General features: G+C 32.4%; 2 protein-coding genes across 2 annotated transcripts; both read left to right on the top strand.

Annotated features, from left to right (window-relative positions):
* The first annotated feature begins 569 nt into the window (after positions 1 to 569).
* LOC114178930 (bZIP transcription factor 12-like) lies at positions 570 to 3,670 on the top strand. Its single transcript, XM_028065080.1, has 4 exons — positions 570 to 1,457; positions 1,732 to 1,803; positions 2,355 to 2,384; positions 3,154 to 3,670. Exons 1-4 carry the CDS (start codon positions 900 to 902, stop codon positions 3,235 to 3,237), a joined length of 744 nt encoding a protein of 247 aa, XP_027920881.1. The 5' UTR covers positions 570 to 899; the 3' UTR covers positions 3,238 to 3,670.
* Positions 3,671 to 8,484: 4,814 nt separating this feature from the next.
* LOC114176667 (probable U3 small nucleolar RNA-associated protein 11) lies at positions 8,485 to 11,819 on the top strand. Its single transcript, XM_028061776.1, has 8 exons — positions 8,485 to 8,627; positions 8,729 to 8,819; positions 8,896 to 8,987; positions 9,093 to 9,186; positions 9,291 to 9,370; positions 10,326 to 10,412; positions 11,271 to 11,370; positions 11,458 to 11,819. The coding sequence occupies exons 1-8, from the start codon at positions 8,572 to 8,574 to the stop codon at positions 11,548 to 11,550; spliced, it is 693 nt and encodes a 230-aa protein (XP_027917577.1). The 5' UTR covers positions 8,485 to 8,571; the 3' UTR covers positions 11,551 to 11,819.
* The last annotated feature ends 1,956 nt before the right edge of the window (positions 11,820 to 13,775 follow it).

The following is a 13,775-nucleotide window of genomic DNA, read 5'->3' as shown; positions in this document are numbered from 1 at the left end:
AGATTTTATTGTACTTGACAATAATTTTTTTATAGGTTAAGAAAACCTCTTAACAAATAAGTTTTTTTAATAAAAAAACGAAATAAATGTTCAATTAAAGTTTAAGTGATCATGTTTTGTTTTTACATGTTATAACAATGGATATGATAATTAATATTTTTGTTCCATTTTACTTGTTTGACAGTTTTATTTTTATGTTCTTTAAGTTGATATATAATTTTGTTACGTTTGCTGGTATTATATTATAATAATATATATAAATTTTTAATGATATTAAATATTTAATGTTATGATTTTATTAGTTTATAATTAAATATATTTACTAGATTTTTAGCAAATTTTTTATTAGTATATTTTAAGTTAAAAATAAGAAAAATCAATTGTTTAATTAAAAAATATTATAAAAGTCTAGCTAAATTTACAACATATGTCAGTTTCTAGTGGGATCTAGATACACAGGGAGAGAAAATGCATATATTATTTATTTATCTATTATTATTATTATTATTATTATTTTAATTATTTAGCGAAGCAAAATTGTGTTCCCTGTCATTTTCGCAAAAGAAAGTGTTTGAAGCTTTTGCAGTTCCATTTCACTGTTACTTGGTATTTGATAAAGAGATATTAGCATGAAGAAAGCACATAAATGAATAAGGAGAATGTAAAAAACTTAGATGAGAGAAGAAGAGGAAGTAGAAAAAGGAGATGAGTTAATCACGAAAGACATGTGAGTGGGGGAAGAGAAATAAGAATGAGATTCATTAATGGCATGTAAAGTGAAAGGTTGATGAATAGAAAAATAAGAAAAGAAAAGGAAGAAGTAGTGTGTGTTCTTTGGTGACAGTTGAAGCGGAGGAAAGAGAAAGAAGAAGAGAAAAAAAGACGGCTTGAAAAGCGGCATGGCGTCGTCGAAGGTTGTCTCGACGAATCCGGATCTGCCACGCGACTCTTCTATATCTCCCCTTTCCTCTATTCTCCTCTCCGATCTGCACCACTCAACCTCCATGGACGACCTTCTCAAGTCCATCACCCCTTCCGCCGCCAAGACCGTCGATGATGTCTGGAAGGAGATCGTCGCCGGCGCTCACCCCCACCACCCCGCCGCCGCCGTCTCCGGAGACGGAAATGCCGCCACCGTCAACGCCACCGCCCCAGAGGGCTACGAGGCTATTACCCTGGAGGATTTCCTCACCAAGGCCGGCGCCGTCAGAGAGGAAGACGTGAGAGGGGTTCTGCCCCCTTCTTCTTCCTCTCTCCCCTTTCCTCTCCCTCTTCCCGCCCCCGAAGGCTCCTCCTCCTCCGTTGAGCCCTTTGGAAACGGCGTTGCGCCCGCCAATTCGGTTCCCAAAGGGAAGAGAAGGGTCGTGGAGGAACCTGTGGACAAGGCCACGCTTCAGAAACAGAGGAGGATGATCAAGAATCGAGAGTCCGCTGCCAGGTCTCGGGAACGCAAACAGGTACCTACCCTTTTAACGTTGTTTTCTAACGTTGTTTGATGTTCGAGAAAGGGCTAATCTTTGGCAGAGTAGGTTGGGATGGAATCCTTGTTGGGAAATGTGTTCACTTTTATTGAACAGGGATAGTTGTGGGAAGCCCAAAATCATTTTGTTTAATGTGGTTTCTGGTTTCGAGGTTGGATTTAGCTGATTGGGAACCAAGTGGATTAAATTTAGGATTTTTGTTTTGGGTTTTGTTGTGGAGCTTATTCTTGGGGTGTTCCTTTGCTTGCAGGCTTATACATCGGAGCTTGAGTATCTGGTTCACCAGCTGGAACAAGAGAATGCCCGGTTAGTTAACGAAGAGGTGAGGGTTTGATGATCTTGCTTATTCTTATTTTTTCAGTATTTGTTAATCATGTCTTGTTTAGTTGTTGTATGGTACATCCTTAGGAAAAGGCGATGTAAGGTTAGTCCTATTTCCTGTTCAAAAAATTAAAGTTTGTGGAAACACTTTAGGGTCTTACTGGGGAGCCAATGCTTCTAAACTTCTAATTGCAGTTATCAGAAAAAAGGATGGGAATCAATGGTTGGCGGAGTTGGAATTTTTTTTTTCTTTTGGTATGGGGGACTCTTGTGTTGAATGATTATTTTTGGTTAAAAGCATAGAATTGGTTTGGTTTAAGCAGTGACTGATTGAGAAGATTCTATTAGATAAATAGTCTTTTGAGTGCAGTTGTGGATTGCATGATTTGACTGATGAAAGTTTGAAACTTCCCTTAGGTTAATAAACCCTATTTGTGAATTTGAGTCCTGTCTGTTGTAAACCTTTGTTTTGTGGTTGAAGATTTTTTACATTTTTGTGTCTTCAATCTCAATTGTTCTATTGGATTTTGAAATATTGGGTCTTGAATGCAGGCTGAAATGAGAAGGCAGAGGAAAAAGCAGGTATGCTCTTTAGTGTTTTATCTGATATACTTGAAACTGTATTGAATAGAACTTATATTTATATTTTCTTTTTCCTCTTAGAAACGTGGATTCAACCTTAGGCAACCTTAGGCAGAAGTTTAGTTTGAGATAAGAATTATACTAAACCGTGTTTTAATTGCAATCTATACTCTCTTTTGGGATTAGTTTTGTCTGTAGTCATTCTTTTCTGCTGCTTGAACTTATTTACTTGCCCTTATCAACTAAACTCTACGATACTAGTGTCCATGAATTCTATTGTACAGAGCATAAAATAAAATGTGATGTCATCTACATTGTCCCTACTATGATACCTATTGAATGAATCTACCTTACTTGCACTACACTTTCATATATTCTTAACTTACACTTTATACATACCAATGTATTGAATCTGCTGTTTATGATATCTACGGGAATCTTTGTATAACTTCTAGTGAAGTGTTGTTTTTTCATGAACTCGGTGCCTAGATTTTATAATCTTCACTAGCAGAATTTCTATATAACATCTTTTGTGATGAAATAGTCTCTTATCTTCATGTTTTGCTAGCCTAATAGTTTCTTATTTCTTTTTTGAAGAAACAGATCTATATAATTTATATACCAAGAATGGCCTCAAGAAGTAGTAATAGCAGAAAAATGATATAACCAAGTTTGAAACCTTATGTGTACTGATATAACAAGTGTTATCTTTTTTTTATATGATGATTATCAATCTGATCTCTATGTTCTTTAATTTCATTTCATGTAGCTCATGGAGTACATCATTCCAGTTGAAGTGATGCCTAAACCCAGAAAAAAACTTCGGAGAGTAAATTCAGCTCAATCATTGTGATGTCTTTTTCATCACTCGTCTCATCAACAAACTAGACTGCTTTGTGACTTGGTGTAGATATAAGGGGGAAGATTTAAGAGATTCAATGTCATTGCAGTTGCAGGTTCTTGGAGTTACATTGTATAGAAAAGAAAGAATAGCTGGAGCCAATTAATCCAAGTAATTTGATTCAACCTGAAAGTAATTTTCCACTGATCCACTGTTTGTGGAAGTTCCATGGCTCTGGGTGGGTTTTGTGAGGATTAGGCCTTGTAGGAAGAGATGAAATAAAAATTTGTGGTGTGATAATTTGTGCAATTTGGATGTGATGATTAGTGGATGAGTACATTGTGAGAGGATTGGATGAATAGTGTTCAGCAGATTTCATGTACACTGCAATAGATTGAAAGATCACCTGAATGTCACATGATTATGACAAGTTACTTTTTCAAAAGTATCTTATCACTTTACCTCTCCTTTAATAATTAAGATAAGTGCTGATTTAAATATTTCTTTAAAAAAAATAATAAGATGTCATTCATCACAGACTGGAAAATAGAGGAATAGGGAATAAAAGTAAATGACTTATTAATATAGGATTTGTTAAATATTATATAATAATTATATTTTTTTTATAACTAAATTAGTTACATAAAATATTAAAATACAATCCAGCATTTTCTTTTGAATCTAAAACTTAATAGAACATTAGGTTTTACTAGGGGTGGCAATGCGGGCCGGCCCGCCCCGTTTAGGCCCGTCCCGCATAAGGCCCGCACACCGTGGGCCGGCCCGTCCCGTCCCGCACATTTTATGCGGGCCGCATACTCTGACCCGCCCCGCATAAAGGTTGGCCCGCGGGCCCGCGGGCCCATCCGCTTTTTTTTTTTTTTTTATTTATTTATTTATTTATTTTATGATAAAACTTTCAATGTTTAAAAATTGGGAAACTTTAAGAAGTTCACAAAATTAAGTAAAGACTTTGGGGAATTAGATGATAAATTAATAATTCAACATTTTCATCATATTCATACTATGACATACACAATGTATTCTTTAAATTTTAGCACATTAAGAATTACATAATACTTATCTTTTCCAGTTATACAAGAATTTAAAATATTAATGCAAGAGTCCATAAAACAAGTAATTAATATACACAAGTGCAAGTTTTTTTTCTTTTTTTTAATTTTATGCGGGCTTGCGGGCCGGCCCGCGCGGGCCGCGGGCCTATGCGGGCCGAGCCCGCACGGGCCTGCGGGCTCACTATCCTGGCCCGCCCCGCGTTTTTTATGCGGGCCTGCAGGCCGAGCCCGCGGGCCAGGCCCTAATTGCCATCCCTAGGTTTTACTTTTTGGTGTTGGGAGAGTGGGGATTGGTAGTTGGTGTTTAATCTATTTTTAATGCTCATGTTAGTGTAGTTTCAACTACTAAACGTGAACATGGGGAATGGAACCTAGAAATTGTGATGGTAGGATATTTGATTTTTATTTGATGGAGTTGCATAAGCCAAAACAAAAGAACTTACAAAATGTAACGCGTGGAAGTTGGAAGCTAAACATCGAACTTGAGAAAACAAACCACAAACAAGCATGGTGCATAATCGCACAAGTTATTTAACACACAAATGTTGGCTTTTCCTGACCTTTTCTTAGGATATATAATTTATAATCTTTAAGAAATTTAAATATATTAAAGTTGATTTGTTTCTTTTTTAAACGGTTTAATTTTTCAAATATTTAGTTTGAATAAAATGATTTAAATTTATTAAATTTTAATTTTTTATTTGCATATAATACTTTAAATATTATTATAAAAAAAATTAGGTTTAATTATTCTTTTGGTCTCAGTTTTTGTCCAAAAATGTTAAATTAGTCCTCCAGATTTTTTAAGTTTCAATTTGATGTCAATTTTTAAAAAATTGATGCAATTTGGTCATTTTCGTTAAATTTTTTAAAGTGAATCAATGATTTTTTCTTATCAAAATTGACATTCTGATCATGTTAATTACATCAATAAAGCAAATCATTTTTATTAACAACTTCATTTTTTATGAAAAATCTTTGATCCGTTCAAGAAATTTAATGAAAAAGATCAAATTGCATTAATTTTTTTAAAAATCGATCAAATTGAAACTTAAAACAACTGAAAGACCAATTTGACATTTTTGAAAAAAAAGGGATCAAAAGAGTAATTAAATCTAAAAATTATTATATTAACTTTTGAGACATATGAATAAGAGTTTATAAGAAACAAGTTAACTTTGTCTCCCAACTCATGAGATCTATCATTTCTGATTTTTCTTTATGAGAATAAACTTTGGAATTAGTGTTGTTTGATGCAATTATTTTATATTATTTATTCACCGGTGTAGTTAGAGAAATTCATCCACACTACTACTTTGTTATTGATAGAAAATGGACTCTAACAACTTTGGATTGAGTTTAGACATTAAAATTATACTTAATTTTAGTGTGTTATTTTTTATCTAAAATTATTGGTCAAGATTTGCATACAAAAACAATCGGTTAAGTATGTTTTTAGTCCCTAAACTTTGACCCAAAATTAGAATTCGTCCTTGGTAAAAACTTTGATAAATTTTGGTCCCTAAACTTTAAAAATGAATCAATATAGTCATTTTAACCCAATTTTGTTAACTTTTTTTTTTTTAAGTTTCGAATAGATTTCTCAGTAAATATTGAACCGAGAATGTGTCAAACGGCGTAAACAACTCAAATATTTACTGAGAAATGCGTTCGAAACATAAAAAAAAAAGTTAACAAAATTGGGTTAAAAGAATTATATTTATTTATTTTTAAAGTTTAGGGACCGAAATTTATCAAAATTTCGACTAGGGACGAATTCCAATTTTGGATCAAAATTTAAGGGCTAAAAACATACTTAATCCCAAAAACAATAGTCGATAATATTTATTTAATATATAGTTTAAAACTGAAATGAGAAGAAAAGCTCAAAAGATGGATTATCTCTCAAGTGATATTGTGTTATGTATAGAAGAAAATTACATAAAAAATAGCTAGGTAATTAATGCTAACAACTCATAGGTACAAAGGTTAACCACCTACATTAAATATTTATTCTAGCAACTACCTATATTTAATATTATTTTAACACTCCCCCATTGTATGTGCTAAGCTTGGAATAAATAAATTCAATTTGAAGTCTCCTTAACAATTTTCGTTAACACATGTGTAAGTTAATCATTGGATCCGACAAGGTGAATTTAACTTTCCTCAAATAACAACTTTTACTGAACAAAGTGATAATCAATTTCTATGTGTTCAGTCTTTTCATGGAACACTAGATTGGAAGCAATGTGAATAGCAATTTGGTTACCACAATACATCTTCATTGGTTAAATTTCACAAAAAAAAATGTTTGTTGGAGGAATTGTTTTACCTATATAATTTCCAAAGTGAGAGGTATAATTGCCTTATACTCAACTTTAGTAGTTGATCAAGCAACAACATTATGTTTCTTGATCTTTCAAGAGATAATATTTCCTCGAAAGAAAACACAATATAATGTAGTAGTGCGTTTTTTCGCAGGAGAACCAACCCACTCTAAGTTACATTGTCTAGAGACTTAGGTATTTCCTTTATCTTCATAAAGTAATCATTGTCCTAAAGCCTTTTTGAGAAATCTAAGAATATGGATGTCAGCATTTCAATGATCCATACAAGGATTCTACATGAACTGACTCAACTCCCACTGTAAAAGACAAATTTGGTTTAGTAATGGTATGATGAACAAGTTTTCCAACCAATCTTCTATATCTTTCATGGTCAAAGAAAGTTTTTCCTTGTTTTGCTTTTAATTTCTTATTTGGGTCAATAGGACAATCCAATGATTTATAATCAATCATATATGTCTCTTTTAGGATGTCAAGAACATATTTCCTTTGACAAAATACAACTCATTCCTTTGATTGATCTACTTTTATTCCCAAAAATATTTTAAACTTCCTTCTTATTTTGAAAATGATTACTCACGTGTTCCTTTAACTGAGGTAATCTAGCGACATCATTCACCATAATGACCATCGACAACATACATCATTAAGTACGAACACGGTACTTCACGGTTAGTGCCAACTATACACGTGTTCTGTATGAACACAATGTTAACTCTAACTTAACGGAGAAGACCAAATTAAACCCTTTTAAATAATTTGGGTACTAAATTGAACCAACAAAAAATATGGGGACCAAATTGAACTAAACCAAAAAATTAGGGTACCAAATCAGTAATTATACCTTGATAATATTATGTTTCCTCTCCGTAATTTTTTATTATTTTATAAAAGTTAATTAAAATTAATATTGAAGTAGTAAGAAAACGGGTACGAGTATGAATACGAGATTATACCCGTTATCTGATAGAGATGAAGATGAGACAAAAGTTTGATACCCGTTGAGTTTGGGTATGGAGATGATGAATTTTTTCTATAAAAACGGGTATGAGATAGCAAAATTCATTCCCGCACCACCCCATTATCATCCCTACTAAGAAGGTAGGATTTATCTCCTTCTATATACACATAGTCATAGCTTCACCATTGAATTTTCATACAAAAAAAAAAATGAGATTTTAGAAAAGCCCTCTGCAGAAAAATTAAAACTTTAGTACTTTAAGAAATTACTTTTTTTTATGAACGTTCTTATTAAATTTATTTAAAAAATGAGATTTTTTTCTTTTGAAATGATATGCAAAAACAATATAGTATATTACAAAATAGAAAGTATAAATGTCAAATTTTTTTTTACCATTCAAAGCTGAGTGTAACTGATAGAGTAACATACACAAAACATAATATCTCAATAAACAATGGATCAGAAGTTTCAAAATTGTATACTTTGGAAATTATTTCAATTTATCATCGATAATGTATAAATAAATTTGAAATTAAACGATTCATAAATATATTTTGGATTATATAATTTAAAAATATCATTTAAATTAAAAAAAAATCTATTGTAGATTATATAGTATAAAACATTTTTAAAATATTTTTTTAGATTATAAATTAAAAAATAAATTTTAAATTATATTATTCCTATATTTATTACAAAATACGTAATTTAAGATTCAGTTTATATTTCTAAATCATATAGTATGAGAAGAATAGAATCTACTAAGTAGAATGCAGAAAGAAACCATCTGTAAAAAAGAAAGAAATTTGTAGATTGGGCCGGCCCATTTAAAGGACAGCCTAATAGGTTGTTATTATTATAACCCGAAAAGAAACGCAAACGCAAAAGCAGAAGCTATCGTTTGCAGAGAAGAGAGTGAGAGGGAAAGTCCGTCGACGACGAACACAACCCAAAAGCAAGCATGTCCTCTCTCCGAAACGCCCTTCCCAGTCGTGCTCACAAAGAGCGTTCTCAACCGTGAGTCTCTTCTTTTTCCCAATCACTATTCATTCAATCACCGTTTAAATCACTTCTTTCTAACTTCATTTTGTTTATTAATTTATTTGTTCATTCATTAGGTCAGCGCGAAAAAAGTTTGGCTTGCTCGAAAAGCATAAGGACTATGTACAACGTGCTAAAGCATTCCACAAGAAAGAGGACACCTTACGGGTATTCACTCTCTTCACCAAATTCTCATTCCTTCCGCTTTAGCTATTTTTTTTTTTAATTTTTATTTGTTTTACAGAAACTTAGGGAAAAAGCGGCTAATAGAAATGAAGATGAGTTTTACTTCAAGATGGTTAGAACAAAAACAGTTGATGGAGTTCACAGACCAGAGTAATTGATGACTTGCTACATGGCCTTTTCAATTTTCTGGGATTTGTTGTTGTTGTTGTTGTCGTGGTGGTGGTGGTTGTTATATTTGCTTGTTGACTTATGTAGGAGTGAAGCAAATAAGTACACTCAGGAAGAGCTTATGCTTATGAAGACGCAGGATATGGGTTACATTCTTCAGAAGGTTCAGAGTGAGAGAAAGGTAGGGGCTTTGATTTGAATTGTTCTCTTGTTTTTAATGGGGTTTTTGTGCGAAATATTGTGACAATGGAGATTTAACTGGGAAAGTTTTGATCTTCCTTACAGAAAATTGAAAGGCTAACTGCCTCGCTTCACTCTATTGATAATCAACCTGCAAACAAACATGTTTTCTTTGCTGAGGACAGGTATGAGTTTCTGAGCTATCATTTTGTGACCAGCATGGATTAATTTTTTGAAATTTTAATGTTTCATTTTATTGGTGTACTTAGTTGTTGTGAAAGTTCTTATTTAGTTATGCATAGTTTATGGGGTGATGTTTTCATCTTGTATAAAGCCTCTGATTTGCAACTTCCTGCTTGTTTCTAAGATGATAAAGTATGTTCAACATGACATTATGGCTATGATAAAAAAAATTTGGTATGCAAAATTTAAAGGGTGGTGTTTTTATCCTGTATTAAGCCCCTGATCACAGCTTCCTACTTGTTTGTGAGATGGTAAAATATGTTCAATATGACATTATGTTATGATAAAAAAAATATGGCAAACAATTCCCATTTGTGAGCGTGCGTGTAAATGTTATTTGTTTATATGTGTGTGTGTGTGTGTTTTTCCTAACTGAGTTTCTGACACAGCACATTCAGTTGTAACTACATGATATATGTTACTTGTATACTAGCCATACTACACTCTTATACTTACAAAAGTATTTATTCAAAAAGATCTTATGATGTGGGAGCTATGTCATAAGTTCTTAATTCAGTAAGCCTATTTTGATAAGTTTCACTGTAAAGCTTATTCAGATAAAGCTAAATAGAGTTTATAAGATGATCCTAACCTCACGTTTTCATTTTTCAACTGTTTTTTATATGATTAATGATAAGACAAACCCAAACAAGCTTCATAGAAGTTTTTCCAAATGGCCCCATAGTCATGTTTTCAAGATATCTTCTTCCGGTAGTAAACTCGTTTACTTTTCTCCAGCTATGTGGTGCCATTCTTGATTTATTGATTGACATACTACTTTTCTGCCTCTACTCCCATTCCCTTTCTTGCTCTTTATATTGTTGTACTGTAGATGTCATCCTCATTCCACAAATTTATTCTGAATGGCTAACTTTTTTAATTTTTGTCTATGTATAGGGAAGAGGCTAAAGAGTTACAATCAAGATATTCAAAAAGTGAAATTCCTCTTACTATCGATATTAATATTCCTGCTCACATTAAGAGGTACATCGGTACTTGGCTTTAAAGAGTAAAATAAATTCCTTGTTCTTTTGACATCTTGTATGAGATTAAACATCTTTTGTTAAATGATTTGACTTGGCAATATTTGATCAATTCCTTTATTGTTTTGTTTGATGTCTTGTTACAAAAAGTTGATAAATGATTTGTCTCTACTGAATTTTTTTCAGGAATCTGTTGTGTGAAATTATTATTTGTTCTCTTCAATGTGCTTTAAGATTGTTAATTTTATTAAGTATCTTAATTTTATTATGTATTTTAATGCCAACAATATTAAGATGTTTTTGCAGTAATGTGGGTTCTGAGTCTTGGCAATCACACCCTAGTCATAAGTGACAAGTTTATTGTTGATATTTTTGCATGCCTTTTATTGTGCCATTGAGAATTTGTCTTTCGGTAGGAATGATTGACATAATTTAACCCAAAATAGAGAAATGAATAACAATTATGGTCAGATTGGTTGCTATTAGTTCTCTCTTATTTGGCTATATTAAATTGTTTGTGTTGGGTTAAATATGTTGTAAATCAGATCAGGCGTTGTTTTATAATGTATGAAAGATCTTTTATTGACTAGAGATGTGACCATATAATATATATATATATATATATATATATATGTGTGTGTGTGTGTGTGTGTGTGTGTGTGTGTGTGTGTGGGTGTGTGGGTGTAATTCCCATTTTATCAAACCAGTTTTGCGATGTTTGATTAATCTTAAATTCCAATTTCTTATGATAATGTATTGCTACTTCTTGTCTGTGTAGTACTACTGTTATTTCCCCTGTTCTCTTTGTTTGATTTGTAGTACTGTATCAGCTTGATAATAAGTTACTTTTGCTATATAGGAAAACAGATCAGTCTTATAAAGAGTTGGAAGCAAGAAAGGATAGACTCAGGCAACTAGAGAAAATCTACACGGATATGGCAATGAAGAAGGAGTTGCAGGTATTCATATTTTGCATAGCTTATTGTGTACCTTTTTAATTCTTACAAAGGTAGAATGCTGAGAAAGGATATTCCATCTATGAACAGAAAAATGGTAGGAAACGCAAACTAACTGAAGATGAGATTGTCTGTCCAACTAGTGAACCAGTATACAAGTGGCGTGCTGAAAGAAAGCGATGATTTTGGGTTGGGTCCGAGTAGTCCAATGAAGAAGGAGATTTTACATGTAGAGGAAGCATCAACGTTCCTAGCAGCAGAATAGAATGTGATAGATGAATAGATTAATTGGTATCACTACTGGTGCCAATAACTGTCGCTTTGTAGTTTACAATTCATTGATCATGTAACCATTTTCTTTACTCTTTTGAGTATCTTCTTTGATGTTGTGTCGACTAAATTTTGTAATTCTAGTAACATAATATATAAAGGAAATACTACTTTTTGGTTTACATTGTTTTTAAATAATGGTTTAATTATGTCTTTGGTCTCTATTTTGGAGACAAAATCTCAATTTAGTATTCTTATTTATAGAAGTCTCAATTTAGTTTCTTTTTTTATTAAAATGTCTCAAATGTGCCTTTTCTATTAAGTTGGATTAGATGTCGTTAACTGAACAGTGACGTGGCAATGTTGACTAGTGGTGAAACTATGACAAGGAACAGTGACGTGACATGGAAGGAGATTTTGTTTTTAAAAAATAATAGTGAAATTAAATTAGAATTAGGGTTTCCTTCGACCTCCATCACACATTTCTCTCTCTTCTACTCTTTGTGTACTAAATTGGGGAATTTGGGGAAAATAATTGTGGTATGCTATTGTGTTTAATTGTTTATGCATAATAATTTTATTTTGGGTTAAATATGTTTCTGATTCCTCAAGTTTCAGCAAAATTTGAAATTAGTCCCTCATCAAATTTTTTGATCAATTTAGTCCTTCATCTTTCAAAATGTGTGAATTTAGTCATTTTAACCAAATTTTGTTAAGTTTATTTGACGTTTCAAACACATTTCATGATAGTATTTAAATTATTTACACTGTTTGACACATTTTTTCTTCAATATTAACTTAAATACTATCATGAAATGTGTTTGAAACGTAAGATAAATTTAACAAAATTTGGTTAGAAGGACTAAATGTACGCATTTTGAAAGATGAAAGACTAAATTGGTATAAAGTTTTGATAAGGGACTAAATCCAAAATTCACTTAAACTTGAGGAACCAAAAACATATTTAACCCTTTTATTTTTCTGATATACTCCATTGTTAATCTTTCCCTACATAAACCCTCAAAACACTTCATCACCTTTCTTCAAATCTTCACTTTTTCTCCACTTTTCTCTCATTTTTAATCTGCACTTTCTCTCTTCTTCTCCTTCTTTATTTACTTCTTTTATTCTTCTCAGTTTCCATGTTTTTTCCACTCCTATTTTTCATCTTGACTTCATGTCAAATTCCTCTCAAATTCATTAATAGATTCTACATATGAACAACTTCACAAATATTAACATGAAGCCAAGGGCGAATTGAATTAACACAACGGGAACATATCAAAATTGTTTAATTTTCAAAATGAACTATTTGTACCCTGTGAAAGAAGAGTACTTTGAATTGCCACCACCATCCTCCTCATCGTCGCCAATGTTTCAAACAGGAGGTGATGGTTGCAGCGATTTGAGCCAACGTTTCAAACAAGAGGTGATAGTTAGTAGTGGTTTCTCTTCCGAGAGCCATGGTTGCAGCGATTTGAGCAAAGGTGTTGTTGGTCCATGGTTGATAGAGACTTGCACAATGGTTGCAAGGTGCTGCTGGTGTTGCAATGAATTTATATAGTGGTCCAACTTCATTCTCGCAACCAGATTCGTGGATGGAGAAGGTAGAGATTAGCAAATTTTTTCAATCCCAGGTTTCTCCTACCTTTTAAAACCCTAATTCTAATTTAATTTCACTATTATTATTTTTTTTTAAATTCCTCTTCCATGTCACTGATCCGTGTTGCAGTTCCACCATTGGTCAATCTTGTCATGTCACTTTTCAGTTCACGGCATCTTGTCCAACTTAATAGAAAGGACACATTTGAGACATTTTAACAAAAAAAGGGACCAAATTGAAACCAAGAACATAATTAAACCTTAAATAATTTACTTTTAATATCTTTGTAACAGCAGGAGTTTTCCGTGAGGAAATAGAATAGCCATGACGTCCTTTAATTTTGAATTTTTGTACTTACATTTTTTTAAATACTTGAACCTTAATTTCTTTTCATTTCATTCATGGTACCTTTCCCACTATCACTATTATTTTTCTATTCTCACTTGTTCTTGATATACCAATAATTTGTCTACGCAAGGTATATTTCTATCCACAAGTTTCTCACTTGAAGTTTTACTTTGATTATCCAAAATTC

This window comes from Vigna unguiculata, chromosome 3, assembly GCF_004118075.2.
Source record: "Vigna unguiculata cultivar IT97K-499-35 chromosome 3, ASM411807v1, whole genome shotgun sequence".
Taxonomy (NCBI): Eukaryota; Viridiplantae; Streptophyta; class Magnoliopsida; order Fabales; family Fabaceae; genus Vigna; species Vigna unguiculata.
Note: the sequence above shows the minus strand (reverse complement) of the source record. Positions and strands in the feature narration are given on the sequence as shown.